General features: G+C 41.4%; 1 protein-coding gene and 1 long non-coding RNA gene across 11 annotated transcripts; one reads left to right on the forward strand and one right to left on the reverse strand.

Annotated features, from left to right (window-relative positions):
- The first annotated feature begins 213 nt into the window (after nt 1-213).
- On the forward strand, nt 214-9,158 carry LOC135113611 (uncharacterized). Of its 5 annotated transcripts, XR_010274904.1 has the most exons (4): nt 214-415; nt 2,900-3,054; nt 4,731-4,821; nt 8,576-9,158. It is a non-coding gene; the product is annotated as an uncharacterized LOC135113611 (long non-coding RNA). The 5 variants fall into 5 exon arrangements; XR_010274902.1 differs by lacking the exon at nt 214-415 and having other exon boundaries at nt 2,789-3,054; XR_010274906.1 differs by lacking the exons at nt 214-415; nt 2,900-3,054 and adding an exon at nt 3,836-4,383.
- On the reverse strand, nt 5,861-11,174 carry LOC135113609 (NF-kappa-B inhibitor-interacting Ras-like protein 2). 6 transcript variants are annotated; one of them, XM_064028964.1, is made up of 4 exons: nt 11,141-11,174; nt 8,568-8,675; nt 7,797-8,031; nt 5,861-7,410 (listed from the first exon to the last, which is right to left on the reverse strand). In XM_064028964.1, the coding sequence occupies exons 2-4, from the start codon at nt 8,588-8,590 to the stop codon at nt 7,177-7,179; spliced, it is 492 nt and encodes a 163-aa protein (XP_063885034.1). In that variant the 5' UTR covers nt 8,591-8,675; nt 11,141-11,174; the 3' UTR covers nt 5,861-7,176. The 6 variants fall into 6 exon arrangements, with proteins under 6 accessions (XP_063885034.1, XP_063885035.1, XP_063885033.1 ...); XM_064028965.1 differs by having other exon boundaries at nt 11,145-11,171; XM_064028963.1 differs by lacking the exon at nt 11,141-11,174 and adding an exon at nt 10,786-10,819.
- Nucleotides 11,175-15,445: the final 4,271 nt, after the last annotated feature.

Genomic DNA, 15,445 nt, shown 5'->3' on the forward strand with positions numbered 1-15,445 from the left:
GCTTTTATTCGAGTTTCCGTCAATTTAAAGGTTTAATTATAAGTGATAGGCTAGTTGGCGTGTGGAACCGACTCCCTCTCTCTCTCTCTCTATCTCTTAACACCTCACAGTGCTTCAAGTGACATGTTTTCATTTCTATTCGCTTATAAAGTCAATGTACCCTCGCATTTCCTGCCATATAATTAAAGTATCCGGTTGTACCCTATGGTGAGGGTCCGCTTGTTTCCACCTCCTTCACCGAGGGAAGGAGGCAGACTGCTCCAGGCGTTTTGGGAATGTTTTTTTATTTATTTATTATTTTTTATTGTCTTCCTCAGTGTACCTGGGAAACACCGTGCAGTGCGGTTGTGTGTGTGTCCTCTTTTCATTTAAACACCAGGGAACGGGACCACAGAGGCACAGGAGGTCAATTAAGGTGAGTCTAGTAGTGACAGGTAGCAGAGGTCTGGCTTCAACCTACGACAGTACCTGGAAAACACTGGAAATACCTGGAAAATACTTGATACTTAATAGCAAAAAGGGAGAAGAGAAGAGAGAAAATAATGCTATTTATCATGGAATAGAGGCGGACACACACACACATACACACACACATACGCATACATATATATATATACGAGGTGTGTCATTAAAGTTCCAGGACTGGTGCCACACAAGTTTTATTTCACATCCAGGCTACAAACTATAGGTTATCTCCTTCGAAGTAATCCCCCTGGCACCGCATGCACTTGTCCATCCTTCTCTGCCAGGCTTGCATGCACTGCTGGAAGGATTCTTGCGGGATGCTCCTCAGCTCCGTCGTCACGGCCTTTTTGATGTCGTCCGCATCATCAAAACGGGTCCCCTTCATGACCTCCTTGAGCTTGGGGGAGAGGAAGAAGTCGCACGGAGCGAGGTCAGGTGAGTAGGGCGGTTGCTCCAGCACGGCGATGTTCTTCTTGGCCAAGAACTCTCTGATGCTCAGGGCATTGTGAGCAGGCGCATTGTCGTGGTGAAGCAGCCACGAGTTGCCCTGCCACAACTCCCGCCTCTTCTCGCGCACTGCACGAAGCAGACGCCGCAGTACTTCTTTGTACACATGTTGGTTGACTGTCTGGCCCTGTGGCAAGAACTCGCAGTGGACGATGCCCCTCACATCGAAGAAAGCGATCAACATGACCTTGAAGCTGGACCTGGACTGCCTTGCTTTCTTCGGCCGTGGCGACGCCGGACTCTTCCATTGAAGGCTCTGGCGTTTGGTCTCCGGGTCGTACTCAAATACCCAGGACTCATCGCCGGTGATGACTCTCCTGAGCAAGTCTGGTTCAGTTTCCAGACGCTCGAGGATGTCCTGACACACCTGCATGCGTCGTCCCTTCTGGTCATCGTTCAGGAGTCTCGGCACCATCTTCGCACAGACTTTCCGCATGCCCAGATCTTCAGTGATAATCTTCCACACGCTGTTGTGGTTCATGCCAAGCTCATCTGCGATCTTTCGAACAGTCAACCGACGATCGTCACGCACCATCTGCTTGACACGCTCAACATTGGCCTCATTCCTGCTCGTTGAGGGTCTTCCACTCCTGGGGTCATCTTCCACGTCCTCCCGGCCCTCTTTGAACCTCTTGCACCACTCAAAAACACGTGAGCGTGACATTGTCTCATCCCCGTACACTTTTTGCAGCATACCCAGTGCTTCTGACGGCGTTTTCCCCAACTGCACCAAAAACTTCAAGTTTGTTCGCTGTTCAGCGCTCATTGTTAAACGACCTGCAACAGAGGACATGATTTTAAAAGCACGTAAGAAAAAGATTAGTGACTGTAGAGGGTTGGGAGCGCAGTTGTATACTCCAGAAGGATTACTTTGAAGGGGAAATATGGTGGTTTGTGGCTTGGGTTTGAAATTTATCTTTTAGGACACCAGTCCTGGAACTTTAATGACACACCTCGTACACACACACACATACAGACACACACAGACACAAACACACACACATACGCATACACACAGCTGAAATTAATCCAGAAAATAGAGAAATAACCTTCATAACAACCACAAATAATAAGGAAAGAGAGATAGCCAAGCTTGTTTACAACTGAACCCCCTCCCAGCCCTCCCGCGGCCGCCATGATGGATTGCCAGAGTCTACCCCCGGTTCCAATATTTTTTCTATTTTCTTAACTTATATATTTAGGCTTTTTAACTAAGATTTTATGGTTTGTAAAAATATTTGGTGGTGTTTTGAGTGTTTTGCGTGCGAGTGTTAAGGGAAACATGTCGATTATGAGGTTGTTTCAGCGTAAATAAGTGTTGCTGTTTGCCGTTAAATTTTTCATACCGCCAAACATAATTTTTTATTTCAGCCGCTAGGCAAGATTTTATGGGCTCAAAAAATCGTTTATTGTTTTTTAAATATGTTATGATGCTTTTGAGTGAAATAAGTGGACTTTTAGAGGGGTTTTAGACCCGTTGAACACTCAAAAAGTTGACATTTATAAATTATTTATTTATTTATTTCAGCTTCCAGTTAACTTCTGATTGTTTGTAAAAATAGTTTCGATTTTTTAAAGTGTATTGTGTTCGTGAGAAATGAGATTTGTGGACTTTGGAATGTTTTTTTTTATCGCGTTTGTTCGAACACTTTTTCATATAGTTATTTAAATATAGCTTTATTATTACTGAAGCTTGGAATATTTTTATATGTCCAGAATTAATTTAAAATTATGCCCTTTCATAATATGTAAAGCATTCCGGCCTAGCTCCATTTTTGCGAGGGGTCATTTTCAAAATCATTTGCGTAACGTAAATATGGCGGACGTGACGTCATCAGCCGCCTTCATCCGGGAACCGAGACCCTGGACCTTCCCTCCTCCCACTGCCCTTCCATCAGTATTTAGTGTTATTTCCTATATTTTCCAGCTGTTTTCATGCATAGAGAAGAATAGAAAGAGAAGAAAGAAGGAGAAATGAAGAAGAAGGAGGAGGAAAAAGAAGAAGGAAAGGAAGGAGGAAGAGAAGGAAAAGAAGAAATATTAAGAAGACAATATTTTCACTGAATTTCCAGCGTTTTAAAGGTAAGCAAAAGTAGTACTAGTAGTAGTAGTAGTAGTAGTAGTAGTAGTAGTAGTAGTAGTAGTGATGTAGCTGCCTTGTTATATAAGATGAAGTGTTTTGAGTTAAATAAGCAATTTTTTTTCTAGGCATTTTTAATGTTTTTGGTGTTTTGGAAGCAAATTATATGTTTTTTTCGGTGTTTTTGTGTAGAAGTAAGTGTTTCTTGGGTGTTTCGAAAGGAGAATGTGTTTTTTTAAGTGTTTTTGGCTGGAAAAGTGTGTTTTTGGGTGTTATTGAAAGGAATTTAATTAATTTTTAGTGTTTTTTTTTGGCATAAATAAGTGTTTTTTGGGGTGTTTTGAAAGGAAAATTGTGCTTCTGGATGTTTTTGGGGAGGAAAAATGTGTTTCTAGGTGTTTCTGGTGTGTGTGTGTGTGTGTGTGTGTGTGTGTGTGTGTGTGTGTGTGTGTGTTGCCTTGTCTTTCGTTGTACATATGCTTATACAGTGTGTGTGTGTGTGTGTGTGTGTTGCCTTGTCTTTCGTTGTACAGATGCTTATGCAGTGTGTGTGTGTGTGTGTGTGTGTGTGTGTGTGTGTGTGTGTGTGTTGCCTTGTCTTTCGTTGTACAGATGCTTATGCAGTGTGTGTGTGTGTGTGTGTGTGTGTTGCCTTGTCTTTCGTTGTACAGATGCTTATACAGTGTGTGTGTGTGTGTGTTGCCTTGTCTTTCGTTGTACAGATGCTTATACAGTGTGTGTGTGTGTGTGTGTGTGTTGCCTTGTCTTTCGTTGTACATATGCTTATGCAGTGTGTGTGTGTGTGTGTGTGTGTGTGTGTGTTGAAAATGTTCGCAAGATATATAAATCTTTCATTTAAAACCACAAAATGGTGAGTAATGTTGAGAAGGAAGAAGAAAGGAAGATTAGGAGGAAGAAGAGGAGGAATAGGATTTAAATGAAGGAAAATAACAGGGACAAAGTTTTAAATCATATTATTCGCTATTTCTTTCTTTATTCAGTATTTCCTTATTCCTTTCTTTATTTTCGTTTACTTCCTCCTCGTATCCCTTTTCTGCCAGAGGAGGAAGGGGAAGAAAGGAGGATGAGGGTGAGGAAGACGAGGAAGAGGATTAAACTTCTTGCATCTTTCTTACAGAATCGTCAGGATGTCAACATTGTATAATGGTACAGTGTTGAGACAGGGACGGTCGCGTTATAATTCACTAATTGAGGTTACTTTTGATAAATAAACAACTAGTACGGAGTCTTTTAAGTATTTTACATTATCTTATACCGGAAAATATTAAGGAAAAGTCGCGTAAATAAGAAAAAAAAGGCAAAGATTAGAGGTGTGTTTTGGGGCTGTTTTTGCAAGTGTTTTGAGGTAAATTGTCTGTTTTGTTTGTGTGTGTGTGTGTGTGTGGCCGGGAGGGGGTTGCCTGTGTGTGTGTTTTCAAGGGAGTTTTCATGGTTCTAGTTTAGCAGGCTGTAGTGGAAGTTACTGGGGTTTTCAAGGGAGTTTTCATGGTTCTAGTTTAACAGGCTGTAGTGGAAGTTACTGAGGTTTACAAAGTATATTTTCAAATCTATATTTTTACTGTGTAGCCAAATAATTATAATATAAAACGACAGAATTTATCAGTAACAATATTATTTAACCCACCACTGCCTGCTCTACCACCCTCACCATCCACAGGGCCTAATGATGATGATTCCTGCTTTCATCCTCATCGGGGCTAACGAGACCAACCTGGGGCTGTACTCTGGACTGACGCTGTATGCCATAGGTGGGTCTGGAGGGGCTGGGATAACAGATAATTTAAATAAACACTCAAACACTTAAAAAAACACAAAATTCATGCTGGTATACACTTAAAAACACACAAAAAAAAACACAAAATTCATGCTGGTATACAATTAAAAACACACTGAAATACTTACTAAGGCTGGTGTACACATGTAAACTTGTACGCAAACACTGGTGTACACTTAGAAACACACACACACACTTGGTAAGGCTGGTACACACACACACACACAGACTCATAAGAGATGCTGGTATATGCTCAGACATCCATACACATATTAGGTAAGGCTTGTGTACACCAATTTAGATGTATGTCCAATGAGATAGCTTGTATTTTCTCTCTCTCTCTCTCTCTCTCTCTCTCTCTCTCTCTCTCTCTCTCTCTCTCTCTCTCTCTCTCTCTCTCTCTCTCTCTCTCTCTCTCTCTCTCTCTCTCTCTCTACCTAACTTAATGTAACCTAACCTAACCTAACTTAACTCAGACTTGATGGCATCTTCAGGCTAATATAAGAGATATTGGTGTGGAATCTTATATTATAATATTTTAAGTATTTTGGTGTAATTGTAAATTGAATATGTATTTTATTCTATTAGACTGAAGATGCCAGCAGTCTGAGTGGCGAAACTTAGTGCAAAATAAAGTTATGGTACTGAGTACGTCTTGTTCATAACCCAAGTATTTCAAGAAACTTCATCAATGCTCCATCACTCCCTTTCAGTTACCTTTTATAATCTACAGGGAATAATTGCTCCCTTTACCCACTTAACCCAGTGATAATTAAGTGCAAAATAAAGTTATGGTACTGAGTACGTCTTGTTCATAACCCAAGTATTTCAAGAAACTTCATCAATGCTCCATCACTCCCTTTCAGTTACCTTTTATAATCTACAGGGAATAATTGCTCCCTTTACCCACTTAACCCAGTGATAATTAAGTGTTTACTATCTGAAATCTCAACACTCCTCCATGTCACCCTGTACCTCTCAACAAAACCACTCAAATGTATTAAAAATTCACAGAAATTTTCACATTTATTAGCTACAACAGACCAAAAAGGTTACAATAAAATTGTCCCCTTTGAGAAAAGGAAATTATTTTATATTAGCTAAAATGTCCATGTTAAATACAAAATGGGTCAAGTATCCTTTATCTCAGGACTAATAATGTGTCTGCCAGGTACTGGTGGGGGAATTGAAAGCTATTCCACAAATTATGACAGCAATGTTGTCAATGGTTGGTTTTGATTGGTCAAACTTCACACAGACCAACAGGATTACCTTGTTATTACTTTCAAATTATATATGAAGGTTACTTGATGAAAGAATCGATTCCATTCTACCCAAGAAGATGAGGCCCTAGGAATGTAAAGGTTGCTGACTGGCCTGCTTGGGGGACCTGCAGACGCAGTACAGTTGCACGAAGGATTTCTGACATCTAAGTCTACAGGGATCTCAGTACAATCTGAACATTCTCTTAGGTAGATGCTGGCTTCCAGCAATACTCGTATATGTGGGCACCTACAATAATTTGATGAGCACATTTTCTTTCTTAGAGGGTATGTATATATGTTTGTTGATATATAGCACCCTAATTTCTTTCACAATGATATATTAAATAATTTTTAGTTAACACTAAAATTTATCCACTATATAGGTACTAAATCTTCTGCCTAAACTTCCACATTACTAATCTCTTCTCAGGGAAGAGTGCCCTGTGTTTATGACAACTGAATAATACAGCTTTACCTTTTATATGGAGTTTTGTGGCAGAATGTGGATGACTTGTGCATTTATCATCAAAAGTGGCACCTTAATAAAATTTGGCAACTTTACTGATTTGGTCATAAATTTTTACAATACTTAAAAGTACTTAGTAGGGAGGAACCTGTGTAAAAATAAATAAGTCAACTTGTACTATGTGGTCAGATCATCCACTGCAAAGGCACATCACCTATAATTTCACATTTTGGAATGCAACAGTGGCAGCAGACTAGTGTTGCCAATAACAACCACTTGTTACCAAAGACAAGATACTGACAAGCTACAACCCTAAATCCCTCAAGGATGATGAATGGCAATATTGCTGTACTGTACATGCTTGCAGTGTCTGTCCTTGATTTATCCATCACTCATAATTCTTCAACTTGATAATTACAAACAAGATACCACCAATAACATAATACCCAATTTCCCTGGAAATGAAGAAGTATTTTGGAGGATAAAGCAAGTATTATAAATTACAAGGAGAAAAATATGACCTGCACGAAATTTAAATTGAAATAACCAAGTCCAAATGATCCCTGAAGGCCGCATGTCCCTCACTTCCATGGCTGCCTCAGTCCTTGTTCTTGCGGCCCATATGAAGCTGAGGGAAGGAGGTCTTGTTGGGCTGCGGGTTGAGACGGGAGGCAAGGTTCATGAACGGCTCCAGCAGCAGGTTGCGGTCCACTGTGTTTACCTGCCACACCCTCAGCCGCTCCCCCGCTGCCCACCGCTCAGCTGTTGCTTCATCCACCCCGCCGCTGCTGCCTGCCAGGTCACTCTTGTTGCCCAGGATGATGATGGGGACCTGCAGGGGTGGTTTGCTTCAGGGCTCATAAGGATCATTAAATCACTGTGGCCCTAACAACAAAAGAGGTCTGCTTCATTCTTTTGGTTCATCTCAATGGAACGTGGAGCATTACAGGTAAGCCAGAGAGGGACTGGGGAGCATTATAGGTAAGCCACATTAAAATGAATTCACAGAGACATCAGCAACCCCTCCTTGGTGTGCTTATGGTTCTCAGGATGTGGCTGACAACAGACAACAACAGCCCTTCCACATAATTGGATTCAATTTCTCTATGCTTCTGTGCCATGTTATTGATGAGGCTAAGCACCTAGTGTTTTCTCTTATAACATTTTGATATGAAGTTAATACATCTTTGTAGGGAAGAACAAGAGAAAATATCTTACATCTTTCTTCTCCTTGTGGCGGTCTATGTCCTTCTTCATGTCAGTGAGGAGCTGGAAGGAGAGGCTGTCTGTAACACTACACCAGCACGTAGCCATCAGCCAGGGCGTGGTAGTGCTGCGGCAGGTTGCGGTGCTGGGCATCCAGACCTGCTGTGTCATAGAACCGCAGCTTCTCCCGTGTCCCTCGCTCCGTCTCCACAATGCCCACATAGGTGTCCTCCACCGTGGGGATGTACTGCTGTGGCAGAGAAGAATGCCTCAACCTCATACCTTGACAAGCTTTTCTGATTTTAACATTTACTTTCAATGTTTGCAGAGGATGAACAGTTTCACTCACTACCCACTATTCTCACTCACATTACCAAGAACAATATATGTAGCACTCACTAATAAGTTAATTATCATATGCTAAACTTCCCAATAAGCTTCTTTCTGTTTCCTTTCCTTTCCTTTAGTTTTTATTTCACTTGACATCCCATCCATGGACATGTCCCATGCACAGTTACACAACATTTTCATGAGGTACACTAACCCTGTCATACCTCTGCATTTACTCACAAGCACTGGGGTTCCTACAGAATGCCTTGCTGAGTCACACACTTTAGACATCTAATTTGGTACTTCTGTTATTTCTGTACTTGTATTTTTAAGATCCACTTGGAGAGTTTCTAACAAGCTAATATGTGATTACTTACAAACACAACTCTATAATACTTAAGGATAAGAATGCAAGGAGTCATTGTGAATGGGACCATGTCTAGTCATCCTCACCTTTTCAGCTGTTGAGTTTGCATAGATGGCCTTCTCAAGTATGGAGGTCTTGCCACACTGTCGGGCCCCCGCCACCACCACACGACTGGTGCGCCCCATCACATTTCTCTGGGGACGGACCGGTATGTCAACAAAGAGTGGCAAGCAAGACAAGAATCTGGCAGATATTGTCATGACCAAAACTCTTAAGTGTATAAGTATACTGGCAGATGTCTTCATGCATATTGTAGCTGCAATGATGTAAGCCTCGGGTGATGTCTAAAAACTATGTCTGCTGCTCCTCATACTTCAGCCAAACAAGATATGCACATGCTGCAGGATAAATGACCATAAGTAACTCTGCATCAACACAAGTACATGGTGGATGTGTCTGCTGGACTGTCAGTGACCAACAGCTGGCCTAGAGTGGAGGCTCAAGCATCTCCACTTCTCCTCCACTGGATATCCTTCACAGTGATCATAGAGAACCAAATCTTGTTCATTACTGGAATCAACACCAATCACAAAGTTACTGTAGATGTAGTGGTACCTCTACATTGCATTAGCAATCACCATGGATTACTGCAAACAATTAAATGACATCAAATTAAATGCAGGAGTCATTAACTATCTCACCAACAGTCTGCATTCTTTCAAAGTGCATGTCATAACAATGCTGGCTGTGGCTGACCCATTAATACACATTCAGGAAGCAGAATGAACTGCCTTGAGAAACATGATTAGGGTTAAATACCTACACACAACAAAAAATATGCAGTAAAAATAAGTTTTGGAGTGTTGAAGAACATTCAGGCTGAGGTTGACTCTTTTAAACATCATCTAACATTTGTTTAAAAAGAAAAAAAAAATTGTATTAATAAATAAATAAAAAAATCTGGTCAAGATGATTCAGTGATGTGATGGAAGATAAAAGTAAAAGAAAGTTTATAAAAATTTAAAGAGTTTTGGTATGTTTAGTGAGGGGAGGGAACTAAATTACAGTCATGAGATGCAGCAGGACAATTAAGATGACCTCCACTTGGGTCATGGTGGTCATCATGGCTCAAGTGGTGTGGTCATGTGCCTTGAGTGTGCTCAAACATTTAGATCAGCTTCTCATATTATGGTCACAGTACATGGAAAAACAGATGGTTCTGGCACCCTGAGTGAATGGGTTAGAGTGTGATGATGAGAAAGGGCAGCACAGATGCTGGAAGTGTGAGAGGTTGGCTTCCTGTAAAGTAGGAGGTCAGGGAGCCTAACTTTGCAAGAGGATTCAAGTATGTAAGGATGTGGTACAAGGCAGCTACAAATGGTGACCTCTGTGGGGGAGTTCCCCTTGAGGAAAGAGTGTGCTGAGGGTATTCTTAGATGAAGATGTGAAGCCTTTAAGAAGTCACATAAGGCTTCACCGTGTCAAGCCTCACAGCCTCTGCCTATCATCAACACTCGTCATGGCTCAGACCGTAAGGTACAATAAGAGGTAAAATCTAGAGTAACATGCTTTACAAAGGTTCAAATATAATAATAGGTATTAAATGTATCATATATAAAAATAACAACTTACTCCAACACAGATGTGACAGCATTAATCATTCATAAGCTTTGTCTACATAAATCAACAAAAACTGCCTGTGACTTCCACTGTGGCAGCCACTGGGGCGGGAAGGGCAATGCCTCTGCTGGGCATGACAAGCGCATGAGCAGCAGGAGCAGCAGCCTCAGCAGGTCCCCGCAGCAGTGGCAGGGAGGAGGCACCACATGGGACGAGGGGCACAACTACACAAGGCAAAAAAAAAAAAAACACAAGTCTCCCGGTAAACTCTGACTCCGCCTGCCATTCACGAGTCCTTTGCGACACAACAGCGCCGTGAGTGAGTGTTAGTGAACAGTAACCAGCACATTTACTATCTAAGATCTTGACACTTCCAGAGAGGACACTTGGTAAATTGCAGGTACGTAGGTGGTGTGAGTAGGGGAGGAAAGGAGGGTAGACTTAGAGAGAGAGAGAGAGACTGAGAGAAATTGCAAAAATATGACGGGACAAACTAAGCCAGACTTGCAGGACAAGCTTATGAGGAGGGCACAGATAAGCATGGGTGAGAGAGAGGGATTTGGGGTGGGAGGGGCGTACCTGACCCACCACAGCACCCACGAGTCCACCATCAAGCATCCCCCGCCAGCTCCCCAGCACCCCACAGTCCACGCAGTGTTCCCGGCTCCTCCACGCCTCTTTCACCTGTTTTTCCTCCCGAGGTTTCCTAAACATCCCCCAGCAAGTGGCCCTCTCTCGGCTACACTGGAGGGGGGGAAGACATGGGTTCTCTCCCCACCTACAACACTACACAAGCACAAGCTACAGGGGCCAGGGAACAAGGGGCCGGAGGGGGCAGTGTCCAGGCTGGGTTCTGAAATAAAGTCTTATAATATGGCTTCTTTCACACAGCAAATGAAGTACATCATTGCCTTGTGCTTATACTCACACACACACACACACACACACACACATGTGCACTCACACTCACACACACACACACACACACACAAATGCAATTTTATATCAGTGATGCATGAACATTCCGTTTTATACAAACCTACAATCCTGTTCTCTGTTGGTGACTGTTTGTCTGTCAGTGTGTCCGTCTTTCCCGCAGTGTCTGTGGCTGTCAAGGGAGGTGGTGGAAGGCAGTACAGTACATCACAGTCTCTTACTACAGGACAAGGCAGTACACAAGCCAACCTGGGTTTAACAAATAGGTAAGATAAAGTTTCTTAAGGTACCTGTCTCCTCCAGAAGTGAGGGTTGGTGTTCCCTACCACACCGTGTGCCTCCGAGCATCACCTGCTGCTCAGAGCACGTCACCACACAGAGAAGGTACTGCACCATGAATGTTACATGATACTGTATGATAACTTCCTAAATGCAAACAAAATTTTAGTGACTAAATGTAATAAGTTTATGTAAATTACAACACAGTTTACATTGTTTATCTCTGATGCTTGGTTGGTTACTTTTTTTAATGTTTTCTACTGATCCAAGGTTAGAAAATTGCATTGTTGTGTATAGTTTGTATGTAGAACTACCCTCCATGTATTTTTTTTTTTTGGTGTGTGTGTGTGTGTGTGTGTGTGTGTGTGTGTGTGTGTGTGTGTGTGTGTGTGTGTGTGTGTACGTGCGTGCATGCGTGTGTGTGTGTGTGTGTGTGTGTGTGTGTGTGTGTGTGTGTGTGTGTGTGTGTGTCACAAACATTCATGGAAGTTCACCACTAGTGGAAGTGTTTGTCTTCCATCAGTAAAAGGGAAAGAATTTAACTCATAACTAATCAAAGTCTATCAGAAAAACAGTTTCATCTTGTAATCAGCAGGATGCAGTCACCCAAAAATTTACCAGCAAAGGTTGTCAGTGGAGAGACACCTTGGGATAGAAAATCAATGCTAATGTGGCAGTGCTCCTCAACAAAAAGGGAAGGAGGCTGAAAGAGAAGACATGACACACCAGCACCAAGAAAATAAACCATCACATCCACTGATCCTCTTTTTAATCAATGTAAAATTCTTTAATATTAATCAAAACCCTTTAAATAATCACAGCTGAAATAAACACTGCTTACGAGCCATTTCACTCTTTACAAACATGACATGGTGGTTACATACATAACTAACTATACACATTTATCTATCTATCTATATACCAGGCTGGCAATCCCACACACACACACACACACACACACACACACATCATTTACACTCTAAACTCCATACGTCAACAGTGGAAAGTGACAGTCTTGTGGACTACCCTATTACACCCCAAGAACTTATTTCTCTAAGCTATGTACTTATAAAATAAAAATATATTGGCTATCTGGAATCTTCATGCTTCAGTATCATAAGGAGCTAAGCACTGGCTTCCTAACCTACTACTATAAACACTATCATCCAATAAGTCTTATGAACACACACTTCCTAAGAAAATTTAAAAACACTTCCACCCTGACAGCTCTATATAAACATCTCCCTTTTCTTTTTTTGCATATGGAATTAGCCAACCATTGTGGTAGTTTTTCTGTTGTTCTCTAGGATTCTGATGGTTGAAAGGTGCAACAGTGACTGATAAAGGAAAGAAGACCCTCATCAAGTAAGAAATCAAGGTAAGAAAACCAGAGGATCAGTAGAACCTGAGGAAGTCCTGGCCTATGAGGAAATTACTGGATGGAGTTGACATAGGAGACAACCCTTAAGAGGGGTGGTAATGCAACCCAAGATGGAGGACCAGATAGGGTGCTTGTCACACCACCAGGGTCAGGACTGCTGGGGGTGGATGGAATGCAGCCTGAAGTTGCCCAGAGGGTCAGGTCCCAAAAGGAAGCACAACAGCACAGTTAAAAAAAAAAAAAAAAAAAAAAAAAAAAGGCTCTGAAGGTTGGGAACAGAAGGAGAAAAAGGACCTTCAAAAACCTGGAGGAGAGAAAGAATAAGGGATAGCAACCCAAAACCTGTCAATATCTATTGAAAAAACTATCAAATGTAAAGGAAAGTGGTATGGAGAGAGGAGATTTTCTAGCACTCAAGGGATGAGCCACATATCACAGTTTTGTTTTGAAACACCTTTTTTCGTACCACCCTATTATTCAAATAACATGTGCCTTAACTAGTGAGAGTCCATGTTCAGGGTTAATCTACGAGTGGATTATCCATGATATGTTAATGGGAACAAACCAAGAAGAGTTTAGGATAGGTAGAATACCAAAAAGGAGAAGGAAAGACAAAAAAAAGGAATATTAAAACCCATGGAGGGAGAGACAGCCAATCAGAACAATGGCACATCATGCTGACCAGCAAAAGAGGAAGAGACATGATGCTGTGGTTCCCCTAGAGTCTTTGTTCTTTCCGGTTCCCTCAGTTGTAGAGGCAAGACCTGCACCTCTACTCTGTGTCTCAACACCACATGGAAGCCTCACCCTGTGCCCACCAACCCCTGCAGGACACGGAGAGTCAAGCAGCCAGGGGCAGTGTGCCGTGTAGCTGCCTACTGGAATGCTGCCTGCCATCTCACTTACCAGGGAACTATGCAGTCATGCTGCCTGCCATCTCCCTCGCCATCCACCACCATCCTCATCCCACCAAGAAAGCAGATAAGCTTCCTGGATGTCCCTCTCCCACTATGGAGATTCTAGACTCCCTCTTCTGGTCATTACCCATTACAGGGAGGAACAGAATTGGCCACACCTCTTTATCCTGGCAGTTAGAGCTTCACATGGGAAAAGTTTCATTTTTCATTTGTATGCTTTTACTTATGAAGCTGTAAATTCATAAAGTTGTTATCAACTTAACTTCTCACCATCTTGAACACTCCAATTTTGGTTTGGTTTAGTTGTTTTTGCATTTTGTTCTTACTTTTATTTGTTCAGTTGTCACTGATTTATTAATTGTTTTTATTCTCAAATATGTGACTGGTGTTATCAACACAATATGAACACAGTAAGTAGGTAAGCAAGGAAACTCCCAATCAAGGCCTGTCAAACACAAATCCAATACAGGAGCTTGGAAATAATAAGTAAATAAGGAAGTAAAAAAAAAAATTAACTGATTGTATTCACTGGTTCTCTGAAAAGCACATCACTCAGTCTACTCTGGCAAACCCTTAACTATACTTCCTGTGGACTGGCGTATCTGCAGACTTGAACTACCCCAACCTGGTGAGTGAATGACAGGCCTCTCAAATATCCATCTAAACGCGAGCCCCGGAGAAACAGTAATGAATAAGTAGGAAGGGTAGTAGTAAGAGGGACAAGAGTAAATAAGTATGTAAATAATTAAGAAAAATCCTAATTCAAACTTGTCTATCATCTAAATACAAGAGCTCAGGAGGAAGTGTCATTGCTCCCCAGGTAAGACGAGGTACTGTACAGCCAGGTAAATCTGCTTCGTAAAATGAAGAGAGAGAGAGAGAGAGAGAGAGAGAGAGAGACTGTACATAAGCAATTATATCTTTCCCCACACACACACACACACACACACACACACATACGTTTCCCTAAGGGCATTCCATCAGTGTGACGTAATGGGATTAACTTAACTCATCCCCAAAACTCCCACAAACTGACTAACTTCTTCCTCTTCTTTGTCATCTACTAGGTAGTTACCCTGTGACACAAGTTAGGGAGGTGAAGAGAGAGAGAGAGAGGTGAGATGAAGTGAGAATATTCCTATGTATTTTCTGTCATAGCACCTTTTGTCTCCCCTGAACCTCTAAAAATATCAACATTTAGACAAGTTAGGGAGGTGAAGAGAGAGAGAGAGGTGAGATGAAGTGACATTATTCCTGTCTCTCTCGCAGCTTAAACTTTCAAAAATATTTATAATGAGAAATGTAGACAAGTTAGAGAGGTATAGAGAGAGAGAGGTGAGATGAAATGAGATTATTCTTTTGTTTCTTGCCTAACACCTTTCTCTCTCTCCTTCTCTTGGCCTCTGCCTCCTCAAAAACAGCCTATATAAATGAACTGGTGATGGTACAGGCCTATAATACCTTGTAACAACATTTCATCATAAAATCTGCCAATGCTGGTTGAATTATAATCAGTCATTCCTCATGCTAACCTTATTATTATTATTATTATTATTATTATTATTATTATTATTATTATTATTATCATCATGTCATGCAGAATATCATGGTGTTTTGGTTGCAAGAGTCCACGTAAATATAGATTGAGCCATCGTATTCATGTTTTTCATTGTGTGGTGTTGTAAATATACTTTATCTGTAAATAAAAAATGTATCCTATGACATTTGTTTATTTTATTATATGTGTGTTAGGTTAGGTTAGCATAGTCTATATACAAGCTCTTGGCAGTGCATATATATCACAGACACATTGTTAGTAAATCAATTTGAA

Source organism: Scylla paramamosain, chromosome 26, assembly GCF_035594125.1.
Source record: "Scylla paramamosain isolate STU-SP2022 chromosome 26, ASM3559412v1, whole genome shotgun sequence".
In the NCBI taxonomy this organism is placed as follows: Eukaryota; Metazoa; Arthropoda; class Malacostraca; order Decapoda; family Portunidae; genus Scylla; species Scylla paramamosain.